Source organism: Lasioglossum baleicum, chromosome 4 (assembly GCF_051020765.1).
Source record: "Lasioglossum baleicum chromosome 4, iyLasBale1, whole genome shotgun sequence".
NCBI lineage: Eukaryota > Metazoa > Arthropoda > Insecta > Hymenoptera > Halictidae > Lasioglossum > Lasioglossum baleicum.
This window is the reverse complement of record NC_134932.1, coordinates 17,914,438-17,938,795: the sequence shown is the minus strand read 5'-3', so window position 1 is coordinate 17,938,795 and position 24,358 is coordinate 17,914,438. Positions and strand designations below refer to the sequence as shown.

At 34.6% G+C, this 24,358-nt stretch overlaps 5 protein-coding genes across 5 annotated transcripts; 2 read left to right on the top strand and 3 right to left on the bottom strand.

The window, feature by feature from the left end:
• Window positions 1-1,817: 1,817 nt before the first annotated feature.
• Spz (Spaetzle domain-containing protein) lies at window positions 1,818-4,413 on the bottom strand. The gene is made up of 5 exons (XM_076422199.1): window positions 3,959-4,413; window positions 2,761-2,876; window positions 2,554-2,613; window positions 2,207-2,310; window positions 1,818-2,084 (listed from the first exon to the last, which is right to left on the bottom strand). The coding sequence occupies exons 1-5, from the start codon at window positions 4,140-4,142 to the stop codon at window positions 1,877-1,879; spliced, it is 672 nt and encodes a 223-aa protein (XP_076278314.1). The 5' UTR covers window positions 4,143-4,413; the 3' UTR covers window positions 1,818-1,876.
• A 1,892-nt stretch (window positions 4,414-6,305) lies between these two features.
• Window positions 6,306-8,019, top strand: LOC143207860 (PEST proteolytic signal-containing nuclear protein). Its single transcript, XM_076421712.1, has 3 exons — window positions 6,306-6,439; window positions 7,041-7,237; window positions 7,324-8,019. The coding sequence occupies exons 1-3, from the start codon at window positions 6,403-6,405 to the stop codon at window positions 7,564-7,566; spliced, it is 477 nt and encodes a 158-aa protein (XP_076277827.1). The 5' UTR covers window positions 6,306-6,402; the 3' UTR covers window positions 7,567-8,019.
• Window positions 8,016-9,116, bottom strand: Rps26 (ribosomal protein S26). The gene is made up of 3 exons (XM_076421713.1): window positions 8,989-9,116; window positions 8,208-8,516; window positions 8,016-8,093 (listed from the first exon to the last, which is right to left on the bottom strand). Exons 1-3 carry the CDS (start codon window positions 8,989-8,991, stop codon window positions 8,061-8,063), a joined length of 345 nt encoding a protein of 114 aa, XP_076277828.1. The 5' UTR covers window positions 8,992-9,116; the 3' UTR covers window positions 8,016-8,060.
• An 882-nt stretch (window positions 9,117-9,998) lies between these two features.
• Window positions 9,999-16,245, top strand: LOC143207868 (uncharacterized). The gene is made up of 5 exons (XM_076421721.1): window positions 9,999-10,096; window positions 13,983-14,150; window positions 14,839-15,008; window positions 15,331-15,496; window positions 15,952-16,245. The coding sequence occupies exons 2-5, from the start codon at window positions 14,003-14,005 to the stop codon at window positions 16,191-16,193; spliced, it is 726 nt and encodes a 241-aa protein (XP_076277836.1). The 5' UTR covers window positions 9,999-10,096; window positions 13,983-14,002; the 3' UTR covers window positions 16,194-16,245.
• A 22-nt stretch (window positions 16,246-16,267) lies between these two features.
• Window positions 16,268-23,001, bottom strand: LOC143207867 (beta-galactosidase). Its single transcript, XM_076421720.1, has 10 exons — window positions 22,400-23,001; window positions 21,137-21,309; window positions 20,397-20,547; window positions 20,217-20,280; window positions 20,025-20,119; window positions 19,655-19,882; window positions 18,529-18,700; window positions 18,098-18,219; window positions 17,229-17,636; window positions 16,268-17,052 (listed from the first exon to the last, which is right to left on the bottom strand). Exons 1-10 carry the CDS (start codon window positions 22,469-22,471, stop codon window positions 16,651-16,653), a joined length of 1,887 nt encoding a protein of 628 aa, XP_076277835.1. The 5' UTR covers window positions 22,472-23,001; the 3' UTR covers window positions 16,268-16,650.
• Between the last annotated feature and the right edge of the window lie 1,357 nt (window positions 23,002-24,358).

The following is a 24,358-nucleotide window of genomic DNA, read 5'->3' as shown; positions in this document are numbered from 1 at the left end:
GCATCATTGAAGAGTTTATGTGAAACAAAAAATTTTTATATGAAAGTGTAACAGTAGCTATACTAATTCTTATTACTTTTTTTACAAAGCACGGATGTATTTTTTGTAATTTCGTTCCAACAATTTTATTTTGGAATATTGAACAATTTTTTACGGAATATCATTAAATTAGTAAAATTGTATCTCAATACGAAGGTTTAAAGAATATTTTCATATAGGTACTTTTTTTTACGTAACTGATTCAAACAAAAATTGCAGGAATAGAAAACTGAAAAACGTATCAACTCGTATAAAGGAATCACGATTTCGTTTTCATTTAATTAATTTTTTAGCGGATTAAATAAATGCTTCTTCAATACTAGCTTATTACGATAAAAAATGAGAATATTTATATTCAGAAAACTGATAATTAGACTACAGATTTCTATGCGAAATAAAAATTGTTCAAGTCAATTATAAGAAATCGAAGTTAAATGGAGTTGGATTTATATATGTATAATCAAAATGCACGGTGTAAACGGGCATGAAAGTAAAGAGATACGTGCATAGTACTAAAATATAAGCACTCGGGAAGAAGAAAAGAGAAGAAGGAAGACGCTTCCTTTTTATCGAACTGTTTAAGTCTGAGCACGCTAATGAAAGCAACCCAGTGAAATGCAGGCACATCCATCAGAATAACGAGTAGCCAGTTTTGCTTAGGTCCTATCAGGCTGCTCGATTTCTGCTCGGATTTCATATTTTCTCTGTTCTTGTTGCAACGCAGACAATATAATCGCACGTGGACATTGAAACTGGCCGTCTGTGCTTGGCTACACAATTATGGCTAGGTGAACTTAAGTTGTATTAAGTTTCCCTAGATTCACTCAAATACTCCAAAAATATTGATTACTAGACACCGGATGTTTATGCAAAATAAAAAGTTTGTGCATCAATTGCAAGACGCAGGAGCTAAATAATATAATAATTTTAATGTGTTGAAAATAATATATTAATACTCCTACAGTCTTTTAACTTGCTCATTTTTGTTATAAATGCATATAATCCGAAGTCTATTGATTACTATTTTCAAATTCGTACGTAACATAGTTGGCTCCGAAGTTGCGACGCCTTGACACAGTGTTGTTCTTGACAGTGAAAATGTAAATTCAGCATAGATTGCCAAGGAACAATACTGCTTAAAACGAGAGAAATCGTCGTACAGTGATGCAGTTCTGTCAGTTACTGTCGAAACGAAGAAAAATAAAGAGGCATGTGAAAGGCGCTGCTTTAGAATGGTGTTTGCTATCGATAAAAATAAAGGTTTTGTGAAAACTGTAACCGTCCCCGAAGGCTTCCGCTAAGTTGAAGTTGAAAGTAGCATACAGTCGCTCATGAAAGTATCCGAACGTGTTTCCAACTTCGAAAATAGTCTAGCAAGTTTACAGGAAGTAGGAAATCTTCTTATATGAGACATTAACCCGAGAACTACGAGATCCGTCAAAGTGACGGGAACCAAATTTTTTCATTCATTCATCATTGATCACTCAGATTACAAAAACACATGTCGGAAGAATTATTGAATAAATTTATTTTCTTTGGGCATGTAATAAAAAATTTCTAAAAATCTCAATAAATACATTCTTGTTATTCTTATAAAGCCACTCTAGTGATAAAAATACGTATAAATATAGTATTTACAAATTATTCTATAATTTTCAATGTTTTGTACATGTATTAAATATGTATTAAACTCTCTCATATTGAGAAGTATAAAGCATGCAGAGAGAAAAATTGTTGAATTCAGTGAAAAGGATAATCAATACTAAGATATACTGACACCAATTTTTATTCGACTACATAAGTATATAATATATATTCCAAAACACACACACTTGAATTAATTGTCGAAAGCAAGTTTCTTCATAAATTTGTCACCTTGAAATTCAACGTGACAGCAACAGCTAGCCGGAAATCGGAAAGATTCACGGCTTATTGTGCCATTCGGTCCCATTGCAAAAAGTTGACGATAGATATATTTTTGCTTGCAAGCCGTGGTATAACCCTCGGCGAAACCTTCGATTACTTTGCATGGCTTGTCTTCTTCTCTGGAAAGTTATTAATAACAACAGAACTTCTTCGAATTTTTTCAATGTTTCGTCAAGTTTAAGTAATTTTCAATACAATAATATAAAGCATTTACAAAATACATACATGTATTTATACTTACAAACATACTTCGATGCGTACACTTTGTCTCAAGTTCTTGTGGTTCACAATATACTTCCATTCCTTGCTTTTAGTGAGACCCAACTTTGGAAATACAATTTGTTCCTGAAAATATAAATGACTTCAACGAAGATCGGTTATCATTAAATTGCAGATTTTATGCATTTATGTCAAAAATGAGTGTGTGCGATTTAAAACAGTAGGAAGAAAAGAATTTAAGAATATCGATATATTATTTACAGATTATTATTAAAACCATTGAAGAAAGAAAACAAATTGTATGTGTTTTATTATTTAGTAAGTTAATATAAATTTTATAGTAGTATAAGTAATAAGTGAACAACTAACCGTAGTCACACACAATGCTTCTTCTTCAGGTCCGTCTGCATCGTGTATTGATGTATCAATCTGTTAAATAACAACGTAAACTTCTATTTATATAATATAATACCTAATGTAACCGTCAGAAATTCTTTTCTAAATTTTCAAAAACTAGGTATATATGTACGTAACATAAACACGTGTTATATGCAAGAATTTAGAAAATTTACAAACCTCTTCACTATAGCCATGATATGTAAGGTGAGGATTATTTTCCAACGCTATGGCCACTAAATCCGTTGGATAGTGCACAGTAGATTCGCAAAACGTTTCATGTTCACAGGATGCATCTATTTTATTAGTTTAAATAAGATAAGTACAGTAGTTGTACCAGCAAGCTATACATATGTATAGATATACAGTGAACCACGAAAGTATTTGAACCCACTTTAAATCAGTATAACTTTTTTGTAATTGTACCAAACGACCTGATGTTTCGTAAGCAATTAGAAGCATTGGTGTACTAAATGATCTGCAAAAAAGATTGTCCAAAAATTACAATTTACAAGGTTGCATGCAAAAATAAAAAAAGCAATTTTTTAAACTATTTATTTGAGGTCCCTTAATGAAAATTTAAAATATATATTTTGTAGCTCTATGTTAGGTATACACATGCTGAAAATTTCATCAAAATCGATTAACATACCCAAGAGTTACAAGTGGTCAAATGTGGTGAAAATCATATAGTTTTCCGCGACTTTTGGTTAGTTTCTGCTTAACATCCACGCAGATTCTTCTTACATCTTTCGATGCGTGTCGATTTTTTCTGCATCAACCGATTTCGATGAAATTTTCAGCATGTGTATAGCTAACGTACATCTATAAAACGCATATTTTAAATTTCATTACGGACTCTAATAAAAAAGTGAAATAAATGTTTTACTCTTTTACTTTCTCATGGAATTCTTAGCACTTGTAATTTTTTCAAAATCTTTTTTGCATGTCAATTGATAAATCTAATTCTCATTGCAATTCTAATTGCTCAAACAAGTTAGGTCGTTTGGTCCGATTATAAAAAAGTTATACTGTTTTAACACGTTCGCTGCCGAGCGACATTTTCAAAAACGGTTCCACGAAATTGTTGTGTTTTTTTCTAATCCCCAAAGCCAGGTACCTTCAAAGAACATGAAAATACTCTGATTTTGATCGTATGTGGCGTAGGTAAAACAAAAACGTTCTACGAATTAACTCGTAGCTGGCGCCTAAACACAAACTTCGACCTACGAGATAACACGTTGTTGGCAGCGAACGTGTTAAAGTGCGTTCAAATACTTTCGTGATTGACTCTATATATAAATAAATATTATAACAATAATAATGAGATATTTCTTTAGATATGAATATTATACGTTATCATTTTTGTGCACAGTACCTCTGAATAATGCCTCGTTCAACTTTGGCACAACTGTTGATTCTTCAGAATACACGTACGATTCGAACATAAACTGTAAATATTTAAATGTGGTTAAAACATAAATAGATAATTTTTTTCTTAGCCTCTCCATTTTCTCGTTTTTAATCGGTACAAAACTGCTGTGTAAAAGGGCAACCTTCATTTACCGTGACCTTGACATGTTGACAAGGACACTATTCTAATAAGCGACCTCCAGAATATTTTAGCCGCCACTCGTTGTTTGTTAACAAAATAACATTCGCAAATAGAATGTTTCTTTTCGATCCTGTATTAAGACTGCGTTAGTCTTATTAACTTAAATATGTATATATATATCTTTTCTTTCTATTATATAAAATAGTTTTGTGGTTTCTGAGGCCCTAAAACGCCGAGCGGGTTGCCTTCTGCAGAGGAACCGAAAATTGAGAAGCGGGTTGCCGTCCGAAGGGGAACTGAAAATTGAGCGCCGTGACAGTGTGTATTTTTCAAAGAGAGAGAGAGAGCGGTAGAGAGAGAGAGAGAGAGCGGCGAAAACGTGAGGCGAAGCGGGGGTTGGCGAGCGAAGCGAGCAGGGGGCGGAGCCCCCTAGTTAACTTAAATATATTTGTTTTTAATTTATTTTGTATTAATACGCAAATGGATTGACAACAGCAGATACGTTTGCATGCACATTTGTATTGTTTAATAAGATGTCTATAGTTCTGTTGTAGATAGAAATCAGAATGATAGACGATTCTACCTAATCTTATCTACATTTTCCATAAATACTCTGTTCATTATTAGATATATGCGTCTTTAGAAATGTTAACGTTTTAATTATTTGACAGATCATACGCTGTCGCCTATGATTGACAAATTTTTAGTTATTATACGATCTTGAAATGTTCGAATTCTATCGTAAAAAATTTTTCATCGAATTTGATTTAAGTAAGTTTATAATCTCACCAGTAAAAAAATTCCTCTCAGCGACGCCATCGAATTTTCTCTTCAAAGCGTCACGCTCGTTAGTGACACAAATTCCGTGTTCATTAATAACTTGTTAAACAATAACTTGTTTATTAATTTAAGTGTTACTATAAAAAATCGTAGTAATATTACAGAATCGTTTTGTACTATTTTTCGTTGCGTCAGATCGCAACTACGATCGATGAATGATGCGATTCGCTTAATTTTAGAGAAACAACGATACTGATCGGCATTTCAGCGACTGATCTCGAGTCTTTATATCAATATTGTATACAAGGAAAATGAGATTACAGAGATATAATATAAGATACACGTATTTTTCTGCTGCTACGACCACTTATTTGTAGGTCATATACAAATATTTGGTTGTTTTGTATCCTCTGACGAAAATCAATTAATTACTAATTTACTTATTTCAATTTCAATTTATATATCGTACGAAAGATCTCACATGTGTGAGAAATTATTATCAAAGTACGTAAAGAAAGAAAATAAATTTTAACGGAACGTATACAGGGTGTCTCAAAATTCGTGAAAATCCCGAAAGGGTGTGGTTCCTGAGACCATTTCAAGCGACATTTTCCTTTGCAAAAATGTTATCCGCGGCTTTGTTTAGGAAGTTATTAACGAAAAACACGGACCAATCAGAGCGCGACCTAGACGCGAGTTGCCACAGTCGGCCAATAGACAGTTGGCGCGCCGGGTTAATAACTCCTAAACAAAGCCGCGGATAACATTTTTGCAAAGGAAAATGTCGCTTGAAATGGTCTCAGGAACCACCCCCTTTCGGGATTTTCACGAATTTTGGGACACCCTGTATAGACTAATTAGTGCTTTTACTAGATAATTCTCTTCAATTTTAATTCTAATAACTGTAATCCTAAATCTAAATTTCTTGATTATAATTTTTGTATTTATCATCAAAATATAATTAGAACATAATAAACACTTTATAGGTATCAATATAACTAATAAAAAAAGTATCGTTCTCCAATTTTAGTATATATAGGTACCGCAATAAATATAAAAAAGTACATATGTGTGTCAGACCATCACACACATGGATTGATTTTATATTTTTCTTAATATTATTTGCTAAATAATTAAAACATTTTGTGATATGTATTTTGAAACTTCGGTTTTGTCATTCTTTATACATGATCCTTAATAACAAGAATTTTTTGTAAATAATTGTTTGCCATCGTTTATTACGTAAGCTTCATATTAAAGAGGATAAGATAGTTTTATTCAAGAGCGGGTTCATTTTGAATTTATGAATGTAACTAAATAATGGGCTGTAATATAGGGACATGCAAGGCGTATCAGTAGCTCCTGTAAGTTCCCCAAATGGCGGAGGATCCGTGTACTATGGTACTAGGCTGAAGTGAGCCGCGTTACGAGCGTCGGATTGCTTCAGCTCAGTCGATTTCGCATTGCGTCCAAAGAAAATCAGAAAAATGTCGAAGAGGAATCCAGGGGACGAATATAGAAAAGGTTTTATTCATTTTATTTATTATCGTATATCACGTGCATTTGGTAAAATAACATTTACTTTCTACCTCATTACAGTTGTATAACTTTCTCCTCGTGATTTGTTTTCGTTATTGATTTCGTGCTCACAGTCATTCCCGTGGAAAAGATTAATTTTAAACGCATAACGTGTTGAATCGATGCAACGAAAAGCAATTATAGGACAGACTAAATATTAAATTTTTCAATTATTAGTTAAAGTCGCCCTCGCGATACTTTTCAAGTATCCTTTTTTGGATATACACATCCTACAACCATGTGACAAAGGATGCATCATATTAGTTTTCACTAATAACGGAGTAATTCTTAATCTTATGTAATAAATTTGTCTAATATGTACGTATGTATATATATAATGTACCACATTATTGTAAGCAATATTATAACATGTACACAATATGCAAAGTAATTTCTGTTCAACTGTATGCTGTATTTATTTCAACTTTTAATTCAGATGGCTAGAATTATACGGAACTTCTACTAAGCATGCCGCTTAAATATTTCCGGTTAAAGAAACAATGTTGTTTAACTTGATCTGAACTTTGCCAGTGTTTGACGTTGTCAGGGTCAAGTGTCTACAGAGCAGAGGACTCCAGGGGGGATGACAGAGGAAGGGATCGTTCTCCACTTAGATCGGATGACCGTGAGGCTACCAGCTATAATCAAAGTGATGCAAAGAAACAGAAACTGACGTTTGGATTTGGGAAAAAGAATGCAGCGGAACAGAAAAAGGGCATACAGATAAAATTAGGATCGACATCTGTGAGTAAATAGAATGAATGAACAATTTCTGCATGTATAAGTGTATTCGTAATTTTACATCAAACATTTGAAACTTTGTTCCTTAGAAACCCACTGTAAAACCAACACCAGTACAGAGGCCAACAGTAGCATCAGTATTTAATGCAGATGAAGATGACGAACCGGAAGAAATGCCAGCAGAAGCTAGAATGAGGATGCGAAATATTGGGCGAGAAACGCCAACCTCAGCAGGACCAAATTCATTTGGTAAAACGAAGCAAGGATTTTGTGACTCGAAAAAGATATTTGAGAAAACACTGAAAAAAGCGATGGAAGAAGCAAATAAATGATTTCTTCCTTAATATATTTTGCAATTATTGTTAATTGTATATTAATTTTACATGAAATGCAACAATTAATAGCAAGATTCTTGCTACACTTATATGCAAAATATTTTTATCAACTTTATGCGTTCTGTCAGCAAATGTTCTATACAAGGTCTTACTTCACGTTTTTCATTATATTTTGAAATTTGATTAAATACTAGCTATTTGTTAGCAGTAGCTAACATTAAAGATACACTTGAAATGTGACATTTCATTATGTAAATCGTGAACGATTATGCATATGTAATAAAATGATACCATATACTTTTTACTATGTTCGATCATTATGTTCATTTCACAAGTCGAGTAAATAATAATAAACGAAGCAACGATTTCTTTAGAATATATAGAAAAGTAATATAATTTATCTTGTAACTTGTAGATTGTATAACACGAATAAAAACAAGCTCTAATCGATTTTATATTTTTTATTTTTGTTTAAAATTTACATAGTAAAATTATTTCCTGTTTTGTTGTCCTTGGCGAAGATCCTGGAAAAAGAAATAAGATAGAATATAATAAGTGTCTAAATAATTATTACAAAATGTTAGTTTTTATATAGCCATTATATAAACTATTTTGAGTTTATGTATTATCATAAATACCCTGGGGAAATTGCGGACTGGTGGAGTTCTGATACGACGGTTTGCTTTGGACCTATTGCGAACCACTTTGGAGTGAATGGCGCATGAAACACAGTAGTGCAACTTGGCGTACAATTTTGGAAGCTGATACGCAGAATAAAAGCTCGCTTCAGTTATATCTCTAACTGCGGCAGCTTCTACGATGTTACGAATAACAAACTTCTTGATCGCCTTATCTTTAGGTACACATCGAGCACAATTAGTGCAACGCACAGGGTTTACATGGCCACGGCCATGCTTGGCACGTCCACCGTTTCTGCGTTTGCAGGTCTGAAAATGAAAAACAAGAACAAAAATAAGTAATACGCAAAGTAGAGTAGTCTAAAATTGCTTAATGTTTATTCGTACTTGTGTGTACTGTATTATTTCGTTATTCGCATCTACTCGAATATTAATGCCGGCGATGCACATAGAGGTTAAGTTTGTTAATACATCGATGCTTTCATACAATGAATACATAAAACACAAACATAATGTCTTATATATATTACATTATACATTTTCATGAATTATAAATCATCGTGTAAAACGAAATTATATTTTCTGTACACACAGTATGACACCACATGGCTCTTCATCATAAAACAATTCGGTTTCCCACAATAGTTTCGTACGTAATTTGAAATATATAGTTGCTATATTTTTTGTCTCATACTTTCAATCAAGTCAACCACCAGGAAGTTGTTTCATGCAAAATGTACAAAACTAATGTAATTATGAATGTCAAATAAAACACAGTTACCATTCTGTTTCGCTTGCCACAGAAGAAGGATCGGAAACAACGTCTACTAGCAACACATGAAGCGCGCGAGTCAAATCAGTGCATTTCCGTTTGTATAAAAGTATTGTACTTGAAACGCAACACATTTATCGTATATTACATTTGAAATTATTTTATCTAATTTTTAATAGCACGCATTTATGCTACGCATTAGTAAAATTAGAATGTTTAGTGTTATAAAATATCCATGTCCAATGCATACAGAGAGCGGGTAATTCGAATGTTCCGAACTTTAAATTCTTATTTATACAATTCGAATGATATATATTGCAATGAATCTTCTTACACATTAAGAAAGTGTATACGAAATCTATAAATACATAGAAATGATTAAAAATAACAGAATAATACATTTGTTATTTACTTTACGCTGGAAATGTGAGGTTTTGGAGTATGGAGTTAGGAACAGTGCTGCACCAAGCGGCCAATGACATGATTACTGCGATCGAATCTTAGACCACCGACGAGATACTATAAAGACTGCCAGCCCCTGTGCCATTCAGCGGGACCAGTAACCGCGCGCGGGGATAACGTGGAACTTACAGTGATCTGAAATACCACATCGCTAAAAGTTCTAAATAGTGCCAAAATAGTGCCAAAACATCGTCTAAAATATGGCGGAGAATGTAACATTTCGTGATAATTCGCATTCTACTCTTCATACGGTATTTGAATTTTTATTGAAGTCAATACTGTCTTCAAGCGAATTATTTGCAGCTGCTGTGCATCTCCGGAAACCAGAAATTTTAACCTCTTTATTATGCCAAAAATCCAAGTTTCAATCCTACGGGATCACCGATTCAAAAATTATGCGTGGTTTAGAGTGGGTCAATTTCAAATGTTCTTGCCGGGTAAGAGTGCCCGCCATGTTTGAATGTAATAACGGTCGTACGCCGCTTACCGAGCGGTGCCGCCAGGTGGCATCACAAGAGCTCGGGAATTTCTATCTATCAAACACGCATTTTGAATCACTGACTGCTGAGGATTGTGAAGCGTAGATTTTTGGCATTTTTTCGCCAAAATCTATAGGATTACATAAGAAAGAGGCAACAATTTCTGGTTTTTAGAGGTAAAGTTTAAATTTATTCTCGAATCGTCTTGCCTTTTCGCGATAATTTACTCTTGTGTCCTGACGACCAACAATATATAGATAAATAAGAATTACGCATAATTTAATTCAATGTTCAATGCAGTTACATTTCGATTTATCCCGCAATGATCACTGCCATTGTCAGTCGATTTCAGGAAAACTGGTACGTACCTTAGAGTGTGCTTGCGTGAGATTCGAACGTTAGGGTGTCGGAGGTGTCCCGGGACGTTCTCTCTAGTTGTTAGGATGTTGCACCCTGGCGTCTGTGTGGAGATCGTGTTGTGAATGTGTTGGAGAGCTTGTGTCTTTTGCCATTTTATAGGGCTAGGTAGGTAGGTAGCTTACCGTCTTGGTGTGACTGTTCGTTCTAAGTAGGTAGGGGCCGGGGCTGGCTACCGTTTTCTCTTTCGGGTAGGCCGCGATTCGCGCGGTAGTCAGTCACCGGAAGAGCTCGAAGCTTCGTCTCGAAGCTAAATCGAACGAGGCATGACGTTCGAATTGATGTTTCGTGCTCGATTCTTTCTGCTCGTATAGCTTTCGCAGACGCGGACGCGGACGCAAACGCGCGCGAATTAGGGTTTCGAAACGTTGCGCACCTGCTCGATTGCACCAGCGGAACGATTGGCTTCACCTGAAACTTGTAATTCGTTTCGGAAGTCGTTGACCGTTTTCACTGCGAGCACGTTTAGGGTTGCAGTTGTTTGGCGGACCGCCGAAGAAAAAGAGGCTATATGCCGAAGTGGCCCCGACAAACTGTCGCTCAAGAGGGCAACTACAATGGCCTCGCATCTTCGGATACGAAGTCATTTCATTTATTTCTACCTTGTCACTGTACTCGTCTGTAGAAGTAGTAGTAGTAAATGTAGTTAGTTATACAGGGTGTCCCAAAATTCGTGAAAATCCCGAAAGGGGGTGGTTCCTGAGACCATTTCAAGCGACAAAAATGTTATCCGCGGCTTTGTTTAGGAGTTATTAACGAAAAACACGGACCAATCAGAGCGCGACCTAGACGCGAGTTGACACAGTCGGCCCGGGGCGCCAATCGTCTATTGTTTTTGTTCCTTTTGAATCAAAGTGCCCCTACGATAAAGTACCATTTTTAATTCGAGTCGTCAAACATTTAAATAATCCTACGGGAAAATCATTCTAAGATCCAGAAATTCCTCTTAAATTCTCGCGAATTGTGTCTGTCAAGGCAAAGACCCTCGGAATCACTTTATGGGACGGTCGACCACCTGGGAGTTTATAAGTTATTTATTTTTTAGTGTGTCATTATTAATTTATTATCGAGCCGTCGCCATTTCTTGAGTTGACACAATTAAAGAAGGTTTTATGATTTATTCAAGAGACCCCCCCGCATCGTAAAGACTCAGTACCGAAGTAAGTAAGCAACACACGCGGCCCAGTCACCCCTACACATGGGGAGGACCCACACACACACACACACACAAAAGAAAGGCGGGTCAGTAGACTTATTTGAATATACAATATTTATAGACAATATTTAAAAAATACAGATTAAAGAAATTATAAAATAAATAAGATATTGAAAGATAGAATCCAAATGTTCAATATTCTTCATAGAAAATATTATTTTCGAATACTATATCTTTACTTTGCTTTCCAAAGTAAAATATGTGATCTTCAAAGTTATATACTTACATACGTATTTCCACACACACACACAAACGAATAGGATTATTTACTATTTACTATTTAAAATATAATAGTATGAATTCTAATATTTTACAAATTAGTTTTCGAATGATTGCTTGCATCATCCTTGGCATCGATCCCATATGATAATGTTCAAATATATGAAACGAGTATTGAGGATATTGTCATGCACAGTCGATGAAGAAGCGATTTGTGATGATTTCGAGGAGACTTCAATAGCGTTAATATCCTCTCAGGTGACAAACGAGGGGACGACGCTGTGGGACGTCCGACGTTCTGATGCCGTTCGACAAATTATCTCACCTCCGGTCGAATGCTATGAAAAATAGCCAGTACCATGACGAAGCGTTACTGTTGATCGATAAACTCCTATCGTTACACCAGAATAATTAGACGTTGGAATCGTTCAGATAATGTTATATGACATAACGGTTCTGATAGCAATTAATCATATCGACAGGATCATATTGCTGATCATCCAGAATTTTGGATACTCATAAAATAGTTTAATTGCAAAATTATTGCAATTAACAATTTAATTAGTTAGTACATATACATAATCACAACAAGTAATATGAATACGCGTCTAAATATATTATTTAAACCTTGAGGAACATAATCAAAGGAATTTGTCTTCTAAAATTATTGAATTGAATAAATATGTTTTAGTTACTCTCTATATTTTATTAACGATCTGCTAACCGTTTGATGAATTAAAATGTCTTTTCTCTCTTGCTTTATTCCTTTTAATTCTCTTCTTTACGTAAGATTACCTGTTTGGATATACGAAAGGATATTGCAGGAAATATGGTTTTCTGCATGACTCTTACTTTATATGGAAATGTGGTACCATTCTAATATGCTTGGTACTGGTTGGCACTATAGCATAGTGAGTAACACAATATGAAACAGCAGGATATAATTATAGCTGTATATTGCATTGTTTTTCCTGAACTCTTTCAAAATCTGCCATGGTTTTATCACATAAACGTGTTGCATTATTAACTTACTAATCCTCATAGATTCATGCTTCGACATACGATGACAAGTGTTTAAAAAATAATGCTTTTTGAGAAATTATATTATTAATTAGAATTGCGTTTTGATTCAGTAATTTAATAAAAGAATATGTAACTTATTTAATTTTAGAGTGATGTTTAAAACGAAAAATGGTACATATTAAGAATAAAAAACACGAGTTCGTGGTATATGAATATTTCTTTTCCACTGTGAATCAGATCAGTAGTATAATTTACACAAGTAGCAAATATGTACTATTCTATGAAGATTAATATTTGTTTGTATAAAACTTCGTTGTCGAGACAATCGAATATATTAGGGTAGTATACTCGTAAACGTAAGTGTACTCGTAAGTATGTTAGTAAGCGTGTAATCGAAGTATTGTTTGAGAAGGCTATATTTCAACGACAAAGATACGACTGTATCAGAGGGATGAAACTCCGCCCTCTGAAAAACTACCGCCCCCGACATGCGCGATCGAGAACGTGGCACCTTTCCTTCTCACCTGCAATCGTTCTTTTAATCTGTTTGGGGTAGTGCATATCTAACAAACCAGAGTTGCCCTTCTCCGTACCCTGATCTGTTCGCGAAGTGCCAAGTGACATTTCATCGTTGTTGAAGTTTGTGTTACGCTTTCGTACAGCTTTTTCTTAGGAAAACATAGAGAAATTTGTAATGTCCGGTAAGGTTTTGAAGCTGATTGCTAGATCGTGGATTTTATGCGTTTATGTCAAAAATGAGCAAATCAAAGATAAAACAGTAAGAACAATCAAAGAGTATTATTAAAAAATTAAGCAATAAATTTCTATCCGGCTGATGCACCTTGCAATTAATGCGAACAATTTCTATTTTGCATAAAGATCCATGGTCTACTGATTACAAACGATTTTCTTATTTCTATACGTAATATGTTTGTTATTATGCGAGTTCCTCATTTGCCAAATTGTCCAACTCTGTAAAATAAATAGTAGACTGTAAATATCCATTTCTTAGAATTATTTTTAACTTTTGTTATTCAGTGGTATTGAGCTTAATTATTAAGAAAACTCAGATTAGATATAAGAAATTAAGTATCAAGTGGTTAATTACTTTGGTCAGTGAACTGTTCATCATATATTGATGTTGAACTGAACAATTTTAATTTATGCTTCTTGGATTCGATGTTTAGTATGGAGCGTTGTTCAGGATATGCCTTTAGACCTAAGCTGCCGTGGTTCTGAAAGGAAGCTAAATTTGATAAATCCTTCGAAGTTTCAAAGGTGTTTACCATGCCAGACGTGTGGTAAGAATTTCGACAGGCCTTCCTTGCTGAAAAGACATTTACGAACTCACACAGGTCAGTATTGTTCAGTCTATTTTCCGTTAATTAATGTATGCTTCCTATTAGCGCCGGAAATAAACAGAGAAACAAGCAAATACGTGGATAATTTGATGACTTTTATTCATATACTGCTATTTCGATGAAGAATTTCATACAAAGATATCTCGGAAGTAATTCTATTTGAAAAGTTCTTGCAATATGACTTTATGCAACCTTCTTTTATTTAACTTTTAAGTGAACTATTAATAATTTAACTATTTGTGGATTTAGATATTTTACTGTCTCACACAAAGTTTCTATTATAAATGTAATATTAAATATAATTTAATTGAATTGTTGCATTTCCAAAGTGCGTTTTGTAAAATGTACTAACTTGTTGTGTATTTGACTCTAGCTTGAGTAATTATTATTTACATATTATTGTTATTTTTTTAGAGAGTTCTAAATTCTCTACCGACATAGAATTTTATAGAACGCTCTTCCAATATAGAATTCTACTCATATTACATTCAAACTCGTGTTGAGAGAAATGGACAAAGATTGTTTTAATAACGCTTTAAATGCAGCTATGCATTTAAAAATCTGAAAAATTATTTCAAATTTGTTTTAGAATTTTTCGGAGGAGTTTTATACCTACTCACTTAATTTTTCATTTAAAAGTATGTAGAAATATCTCCAATATAGCAATAAATGCAATTAACAGGTGAAAAGCCGCATGGTTGTACTGTATGTGGGAAAATGTTCAGTACGAGTAGTTCTTTGAACACACATGTGAGAATTCACACCGGAGAACGTCCACACGAATGTCCCATTTGTGGGAAACGTTTCACTGCTTCTTCAAATTTGTATTACCATCGAATGACCCATTACAAGGTTTTTATACTTTTCGATTATTGTTAATAGTTTTTCTTTTTATTCTGAACTGAAAACACTTAGTCATAAAGTCAAATACTAACTAAATGGTGTACCTGAAATATATTTATTAAATTACTGTACACGAAGAATATGAGAAATAATTATAAGCAAATGTTACGTCACTGTATTTGTATGGAGAATTCCCAAATTTGCTTCTCGAATACTAATACATATTTTATTAAACGTATTATTACAAAGAAACTAATGTAATATATTTAATAAAAGGATAAAAATAAATTACATATTGATCATTTACTGTTGTTATTATGTCGTTGCACAGGAAAAACCACATAAATGCAATGAATGCGGCCGTTCCTTCCCAACGCCTGGCGACTTGAGGGCTCATGGGTATTCTCATACCGGAAATTGGCCGATGCGATGCTCGGTTTGCAATCGGGGATTTTGCAAACCCGCGGCTCTTCATCATCACATGCAATTACACAATGGTAGCTATCGTTTTTTAATACTTTGGCATTCAAATATCTTAGATGCATTTGATTTTGGTTTTAAATATCCTGGAAAGGCTATAAGAGCATTTCACAAATATACACATAATTAGTGGACAATGAAATTTAGTAAATTTGAAGACTCAGATTACTGAGAACAGAGAATTTATCGAAGCTTAACGCATATCCGACTGTAAAGGAAAAGTTACTTGAAATGCCCTTAGAAATCACCCTTTCCAAGGAAGTAGAACATTTTTGGGACACCCTGTATACTTCTCGATATTATTTCAAATTTTCCTTTAAACCTAAATGTATTTATCGCACAGTGCTATCATTCAACTTTATTTGAAGCAATCTTGCGGTTTTTATTTGTGCCCTTCAGAGTTAAAAAATCAAATAAGCCCTTATTTGAGGTTTTCCTCCAGTTCTGCATAAAACAGTGAACGCTCTTTCAGGTGATCGAATTCATCGTTGTAATATATGCAAAAGACAGTTCTCTGTGATTACCAGTTTACGATCGCACGAGCAATCGCACGATTTGAACACGCCCCTTCGAAGTATCGTGAATTATGCTGACATGGAAAGTAATTCGACAACTATGGACGGTATTACGTTTGATGATGTGAGCAGAACATATTTGCAATTTCCTACAGCATATTCAAGAGCACCTTGGATACCTTTACAATATACAAAATAAATCGCTTATAATATATTTTAGTCTGAATAAATATTATTCCCCAATGTGGAAAAGTGTGGCTTTTATAACAAAACTTTCGACTTATCTCAGAAAATATATCTGATACTACGTAACTTTTAATTTTCTTGAAATTGAACATTGAACATATACAATATACACATACATGAAGGTTCACTGAAATAGTATTAACAAGATATAGTGTTAAGCAGACAAATAATTTTTTTGTTTCTGTAAAATTCATTTATTTTATATAACTGTCAATAATCTCTTTTATGGGAGAAGTGATTAAACGTGAAATGATCGTTTCATTGGAATTACTTTAGAATTTAGAAATAGTGAAAATTTGATACTAATACAAACGTCGTACCTATCAATTAAATGATTCTTCTGCTATTTGGAAACGAAATTACTTGTTCTATTCTTATCCAGGACAAAAAAGATCTTCTACAGTATTTGATTACAGCTTGTAATCAAGAATCGGCGTAGGCTGTAATTTCATTTTTCTGCTGTTCGGTACGTATTCCAATTCCACTAAAACTAACTCATTTTCTCCAGTCCTCAAAAATGGCGCAGGGACGTACAATGTTATTTGGGGGCCAACTTTTGGCCAATATCGGCCAAGATTGCGTCCATTTATGAATGCTACGCCTTTGCCCCAGTCATTGGTGTTCAAGTAAGTATCCAGAGGTTCTCCGGTAATAGTGAACGTTCCACGAAGAATGACTGGACCTCTGCGAAGACTTCCGCTTTCCAGCGTAATCATTGGCAGAGACCTGATCATGCCGATATCATCTAGGCGGTAACCTGTCATTTTCCAATGTTTGATGGGGGCATTGTTCAACGTTACCTCTGAAATTCCCTATTAAGACAAACAAAAATACAACGTTTTAAAAAATACGAGTATACAAAATCGAGGCGAACATTTTTGCAAATGAAATAACCTTAGGAACCGACCTTTCCAAGGAACGCGAACATGTTTAGGACACTCTGTATTGTAAATGCATAAAATCCGCGGTGTAGTCATCATTAACAAACCTTAAAGTCATGAAGGCCTTGTCCATAGTTCAGCCGTCCTTGATTCTCAACCAGTAGCTTCAACTTCCGTGCATTAGGATTTTCGATAGCTATATTATAGATGTTGTCGGTGCGAGTCAATGATCCGATTAAGTAATCATCCACGTAGACTAATCCTCTGTCTCGAACTGTTGCGTGCAAAACCGATGGATCGGTTGTGCTATTTATTAAATCTGCCTCGTACAGTACCAACCAATGGGACAATCCAAGAGCCTCGAATGTTAGTGGTTCTGATTTCTCAAGAACTATCGTTGCAAAGAGTTGTCGGCCAGCAGGTTCAAAGAGGTTTACGATTGGCGATAGGAGAATCGGTCCGTAATCACCTTTAGCGGATACATTCGGGAGAGATATGTTCGGCATCGGTAAATACTGGAACATGATATAACATATTAATAATATATTAGTAGACAGCGGATTTTTTATGCACACATTTATGACAAAAATGCGTACCAGTAATTTAAAACAGCAAATAATTTAGAAGAACTTAAATATACTGTTCTATTACTTTCCACCTATTAAACATATTAAAAGAAAAAATAAATTTGTATCTCGCTCCAGGATGTTGCAGTTCAGGTAGAAAATTTCTATTTTGCATAAAAATCCGCTGTCTATATATTAGTATTCTTATGCAAATTAGAAACGTATACATCAAATACGAAAAATAGGAGCCAAATAAAAAGTTCTTTTCTTCATTAATGATTTTAAAAAGTTGCAAATAGCACTACATTTATGCTTCTGCAGTCTCTTAATGTCTTTCTAATTTTAACTCATTTTTGTCTTAAATAAATAAAACCACCGGGCCAGATTTAAATTTTATTAGTGATTCGTACCTTTGAGATAACATTCCTTATTTCGAAATATTTCGGTGTCGGGTCTCCTGCCTCGGTTAATGGTGCGTCGTAATCGTAGGAAGTAATTTGCGGCATATACACGTTTTTACCACCATTGGCACCTGTACAGTTAGTTGCAACAATTTTATGTATTATTAGAGGGTTTTGCATTGAATCGTTGTGTACACAAATATTATGTATTGTATGTGTAGTTATATAAACGTGTTGATTCAAGAAGTATATATCACTTTCGTTCTATTAAATCAATAGAATCATTCAGTGGCGCACTCAGGATTTAATCTTGGGGGGGGGGGGGCGACGTCAGGATTATACAAAAGAAGATGAATACTTTTGGTTTCTGGAGATGAAGATAACCAACTATTCTATTTTTTTAATAAGTACAGTCGAGCGGAAGAAAAGTTTGCACTCACCAGCTGTGTAACCGAAGTTTGTACCGCCGTAAAACATGTACATGTTTACGGAAGCACCCATTGCCAACATTTCGTCCAAGGTTTTCACGACTGCACTAGTTTTTACTCGACTAAACCGTTCCTTCCAGTGAGTCAGCCATCCGGGATAAAATTCCGAATTTACGAGTGGACCCTGTGGGAATATTGAATATACAAATAAACGCCATATTTAATGTCGTACACAATTAAAACGCCCATTCTTCTGCAAAAATCTAAAGAGCAGTTATAAATTAAACAAGACTGAGCTTCCACTTCTTGAAATATACATTGGCAGTTAAACATTTAGTCGATCAAGTAGTGTAGGGTGACGTGAGAATTTGTTGGAAAAAACGTCGTAATTGATTTACTGTTATCGGTCTTTCAATTTGCCGTTAGACATTCTTACTGTTAGTGAATAAATCTGTTTTTTAAATTTATTATTTCAATTTTTAATTTTAATTTAAAATTTATTATCATTATACATCGACAATTTAGTATTTGATGGCAGGCTATTTAACAAGACCGAAAGCATTTCACTTTTGAAACAAAACTCAGCTGGTTTAAACTGTTCCCATCTTATACTCTCATCTTACTCATCTTACTCTCAGTACGACTGCTCACATAACGAAACTGTGTGATATCACTTGCAGATTTCTTAATCGTCAACGATGACACGCCAGTGTAGCGTAATAGCTTAGCTTAGCTTGACAGTGTATCATATAGTGGTCGTGTTCCATACATTGTCGTTACATAATACTCTGTTTGATTAATTAAAAAGATTAATAACTACGTTACATTTTATCGTTCAATTAACCTTCAATAAGGTCTAAGGTCAGGTATTGTTTTCTATGCAATAAAATGTCGCAATTGAATGTCGAGTGTTTTGATAATTAGCACACTTTGATAAACAATCAATGTACAAATCTTCTTGACAAACTAACCATTGGTGATGCTATCAGCAGAGTATTGCAAATCTAGATTCGATAATATTTTGAATTTCGTAGATGTTTGTTTCGATATATTGATATCGGCTTAATATCATATTAGAGGGCCAGCTGATAATGTCTTGAAAACATCATTCAATTTATATTTAGCAATTGATATTTACCCGTGGTTCGTACTTGCGCATCAGTTCGAAGCTTTTCGTTACATTCGTACTTGTTCCAAAGTCAACAGTTGCGTAAACACCATGCGTGTATCCACAACGAACCATGCTGTCGCTATTTCCATCAGTAGAGTACAGGAGAGCCTTTGAACCAATTTTCTCATGCATGATGTCTCGGAGTCGATTCAGGTAATCATGGTCACAGGCATAGCTTCCATATTCGTTTTCCACCTGAAAGAACGAATGCGAAACTTACATATCGTGTGTTTCCCAGAAAATGCAGTGTTTTAAGCTTTACAACATTATAGGGACCCTTCGTATAAATGTATCAGATTATTTAAAAAGAAAATAGAATGAAAAATATTAGGCTTACTTGAACCATAATTATAGGACCTCCATTTCCTCTCAACAAAGGTTCAATTCGACTGAACAGCTCGGTTAAGTATATGTCTACGTATCTCATGTAACCTACAAAATGAAAACAGAAATATGTTGGAGAACTGTAGTTGAACTTGTAATGGAATATAGTAAGTTTAAAAAGCACAAAATGCATCGAAATTCTTACGTTGATCATTTGTTCTCAGTCTAATATCCGGAACACGCGTGAGCAACCAATATGGCAGACCACCCTGAGCAAAATAGGATAAAAAGTAGAAAACGTATTCTTAAGTAGAATATTATAATTACTTTATATTATATTATAGCTACGTAAAGGACGAACAGAGTGAAATAATGGAGAACTTACAAAGTCTCTTTCCGCGCAAATGTAAGGACCAGGCCTTAAGAGAACGAGCAAGTCTTCTTCTTGAGCAATATTCAAAAAGTCTACTAAATCTGCGTCACCTGACCAATCCCACTGATTTTCTTCAGGCTGATGTAGGCTCCATTCGACGTAACTGTTTTGTAAAGATTATTTTTCTATAAGAGATTCTCGTAGAAAATGATGTGACAACGAAGCAATGAAAGTACAATGTAAAGCCTCGATCGAATCTGAATAATGCGACGCGCAAAATTATTTACTTTCCAAAACTATATATGGATTAGACTTTTGTTGTATTTAAGAGAATCTCGTATATTTTCTAACAAATGCATACATTCACTTCTATAGGCTACTCACTTTTATCTATTATCAGTTAACCCCTTGCCTTACAATGTCGAGTCAAGCTCGCGATGAAAATTCTGAACAGACTCTACTAAATATGTACATTATTAATTTTCTTTAAACTGAAATAAAATTCTCTTTTGTTGTAGTCGATTGTAGAGCCTTTGGAGAAAACATAGGCATACACTAAATATAAATTTTCTTTTTTTCTATGAAATTCTGAACGATGAAAAATTTCTGAACACTACAACCACAAAATATAAATAGTAGTGCAAGGGGTTAACAATAGTGAACAGCAATTTATATACGAAGAAAAAGTAAATAAATAACTGAATGGTGTATGTATAAGTCGATCCATTTCAATGATTAGAGACTTCACTTACGTAGAGACAGCATTCAATCCAGCCGTCCTCATTTTTCTTAGATTACTCCGCCAATATCGTTTCGGCGCACGGAAATAATGGAAACTGCCGGATACATATCGGAACGGCTTTCCGTCAAGTAAAAATTGATTGTTCTGGTAATCGACTTCGAATCCGAGTTTCTGTGTCTCCTCCTGCAACCACAAACACACAAATTAAAGCAGATATCTAACAAAAGTCTGTTAAATGTCAATGATTGTTATCAATAGAAACGTGTATATTAATTGTTTTCGGTTACTTCTACAAATGAAACTCATCTTAAACTAATCAGTGAGAACTTCTCACGCGGCAAAAGCGTACTAGGTTCGATACTCGGTTATCGCGATGAGAACTGTGTTTAGTGTTTATTGTTTACTAAGCAATGTATACAAGATCTGTCCTTAGCTAAGTGATCATAAAGCTCGAAGAACACAAAGGCATTCGGATTGCTGAAATTTTCAAGAATAACGACACTTTCGGGAATCCCAAATATTATTCTATATCCCGTACATTGTCGGGAATCCCGGATATTTTGCGGAGATCCCGAACATTTTCGGGAATCTCGCACACTCCTAGTGAGAAGTGAAAATGATGATGGAGGTCAATTGCAACTTATCATCATAAATATAAGTGCAAATGATGGAAAGGAATTATTGTAATGTAGGCAGTGTCACCAGGTGAGGGAAGGGAGCACGGAATTCTTAACATACAGTTGCAATCAATTCTAAAATAAATTATACATAAAATTGCTGTATGCTCTGGGATAGTTTAAGCGTCAGTGCACACACACACAAAGTAGAAATTCAGTGACGCGGATGATAACAAGCGACAGTAACAGTAACGGTACCAAAAACCGCTCATAACGGTATCCACGGAACGAGCATTTTCAGAAACCGCATTTATGATAAAACAATTGAAATAAAACATAGAATGTTCTGCATACTTACTGCATACTATTTATACTTCAAAATATAATTCATGGACTGTGTATCTTAATATAATATAAAAATTTTCTATATTGATCACGAGAAACAGAACTTACATGAAAATTAATTTTTTTAATGATACTTTAAATAAGTCGAAAAGTGACAGTATTCTTCAATATTTATCTATTCGCAGTTTTGCATTTCGTTCAATCATTTATGTAATAAATGCATAAAATCTACATTCCAAAAAATGCATACAATCTGCAGTAAATATATAAAATTCGCATTGTAATAATTTCTATTCAATGATCATACTCACATTATTCTCGGGAACATTCACTACCTCTCCAAACGCGCTCGTCAGTGTCAGAGCTAACAGGAAAGACAACATCTTCTAATTACAATGACTGACAGCCGAAGCGTTCGGTCGTCCAATAATGTCTTCGCTGATCGAACTCACGGTACAAATATCACAGTGCCTGTGCGACGGTTCGACGATCTAATTTAGTAACGATCTGACCGGGGTCACTATATCTGCAGATGTTAAGTAGCCGACAGTCGGGGTCAGTTATCGCACAGATAATACCAACAGATTACAAGCTTTGCAACACGGCTGCCCGGCAGATCCGGCAGATTCCATAACGATTTCGAGCGATACACCGATGTTACCTCGACGATGGATCGTCAGCGACGAAGCCGCGGGGTACTTGTCGGTCTGTATCAGTTTTACCGATGCAATTGGATGCCGCCTCTTCCGTGGGAGTCGTAATGCGCGCTGTGACCCGATCGAGAACAGGTCAAGGTGTCATTGGCCGATATAGGACGTGTCACGGACACTGCACTGACTGCTGCTGAATTCAGGATGACTGTCGAGCGAGTAGAAAACACTGGTCAGCCGAGTGTTATGCGAGTACTCCGTTACGTGGGCAGCGATAGGAACGGATGTATACGAAACGCCTGCGAATGGTGAACCGCCAGTTGATTGAGATCCTTGGGAAAGAAAATCTTCGGGATGCGAGCCGTCGAACAATCCGCGAGGATGTTAATCTTTCAATCTGCTAACGTTTCAGTCACGAACGCGAGTACGTAATGAAAGTATAATTGAGATCACAGAAATTTGACCGCCATCAATGTAAATAGAATATAGGTATACCAATCTACAAAATTAAAAGAACCCTGAATTATTTATTAATTACTTCTGAACTCCTGTAACTTCATGTTATATAAAAAATATTACAATGTTCTGACTGTGTTCATTTTTATTTTGTTTGCATTTTATTTAATTTTATTTTATATTTTGTATAATTTTATTTCACATTTTGTTTATACCCTATATAATTTTATTTTAAATATTATACAGTTATATTCTATAGTCTTCTACTGTTAAAATATTGATGGTTTAATATAATTATTATATACACTGTAGTTTCATGCAATTTCTGTCCAGCAACAAAATGAACTACATATATTCTAAAACTTTTATAGATGAAATTTTTTAATAACCATTAATTATATATTATTACTGATCGAAACCGTGCGCCGAGAGCATATATCAATTTTCATCAAATATTTACGATCGAGAAACAACAAAATAAATTAATTATATATATGTTTTCTTATTATTTAAAACGATCAAGCATTATTGATCGTAGCGCATAATATAAAGCACGATTACTCGTTTCAATTTAAGACAAAATTCAGTAAATTGAATACCACGTTGAACTGTTAGATCTTGTAAGCTATAAATAAATACGTCTTCATCTTCGACATTACTTTCTGCGAATTAATGATGACACAAATTAGGTTATCAATTACGTACGTAAGTCTTAAGAAGTCAGTGACGGTCGTGCAGACATAGAAACGATGGCATCTGCGTTCGGTAATGCATGATTATAACGATAAGACAAATACCTATCGCTAGAATCGTGTGTCAGTAATATGCTAACCGAATGCTAAACGAAGGCAACAATTTAAGTGGTACAAACTTTGTTACGGATAGCTCATTTCTATGCAATTTTTTAAACTGATTAGAAAGTACATTCAATAAACTAATTAGTTTATCGGGAGCATATCATCTTTTATCTCGCAAAACAGAAGTGGCGCGTGTAATGACAAATATTTTGTATCTTTTTATAGCTGATAACAGAAGCTGTTTATCTATATGTTGATGTCATTCCGGTAATAATTTGAAAGTTAGTAAAAAAACACTTTTACTTGCGACATTGTCGAGTGAGACACCAAATACAAGCGTACACGTTTAGCGGTGGGTGTTTCCATT